The sequence below is a fragment of the Meleagris gallopavo genome, unplaced genomic scaffold, assembly GCF_000146605.3.
Source record: "Meleagris gallopavo isolate NT-WF06-2002-E0010 breed Aviagen turkey brand Nicholas breeding stock unplaced genomic scaffold, Turkey_5.1 ChrUn_random_7180001870382, whole genome shotgun sequence".
NCBI lineage: Eukaryota > Metazoa > Chordata > Aves > Galliformes > Phasianidae > Meleagris > Meleagris gallopavo.
In genome coordinates, this window is record NW_011135309.1 from 1 (window position 1) to 315 (window position 315).

The 315-nt window shown below is 64.1% G+C and overlaps 1 protein-coding gene across 1 annotated transcript; it reads right to left on the bottom strand.

The window, feature by feature from the left end:
- Positions 1 to 4: 4 nt before the first annotated feature.
- Positions 5 to 313, bottom strand: LOC104916123 (forkhead box protein B2; the record flags this gene model as incomplete). Its single annotated transcript, XM_010727104.1, has 1 exon — positions 5 to 313. A coding segment is annotated over exon 1 (309 nt), but the record flags the coding sequence as incomplete, so codon positions are not given.
- Positions 314 to 315: the final 2 nt, after the last annotated feature.

Sequence of the window (315 nt, forward strand, 5' to 3'; positions counted from 1 at the left end):
GGCGCAGGAAGCTGCCGTTCTCGAACATGTCCCCGCAGTCGGGGTGCAGCGCCCAGAAGCTGCCCTTGCCCGGCTGGTCGGGGCGGCGCGGGATCTTGATGAAGCAGTCGTTGAAGGAGAGGTTGTGGCGGAGCGAGTTCTGCCAGCGCTGCGTGTGCTCCCGGTAGTAGGGGAAGCGCTCCATGATGAACTTGTAGATGTCGCTCAGGGGCAGCATCTTCTCGGCCGAGTGCTGGATGGCCATGGCCGTCAGCGAGATGTAGGAGTAGGGCGGCTTCTGGTCGCTGTACGAGCTCTTCCCCGGCCTGGGCATCT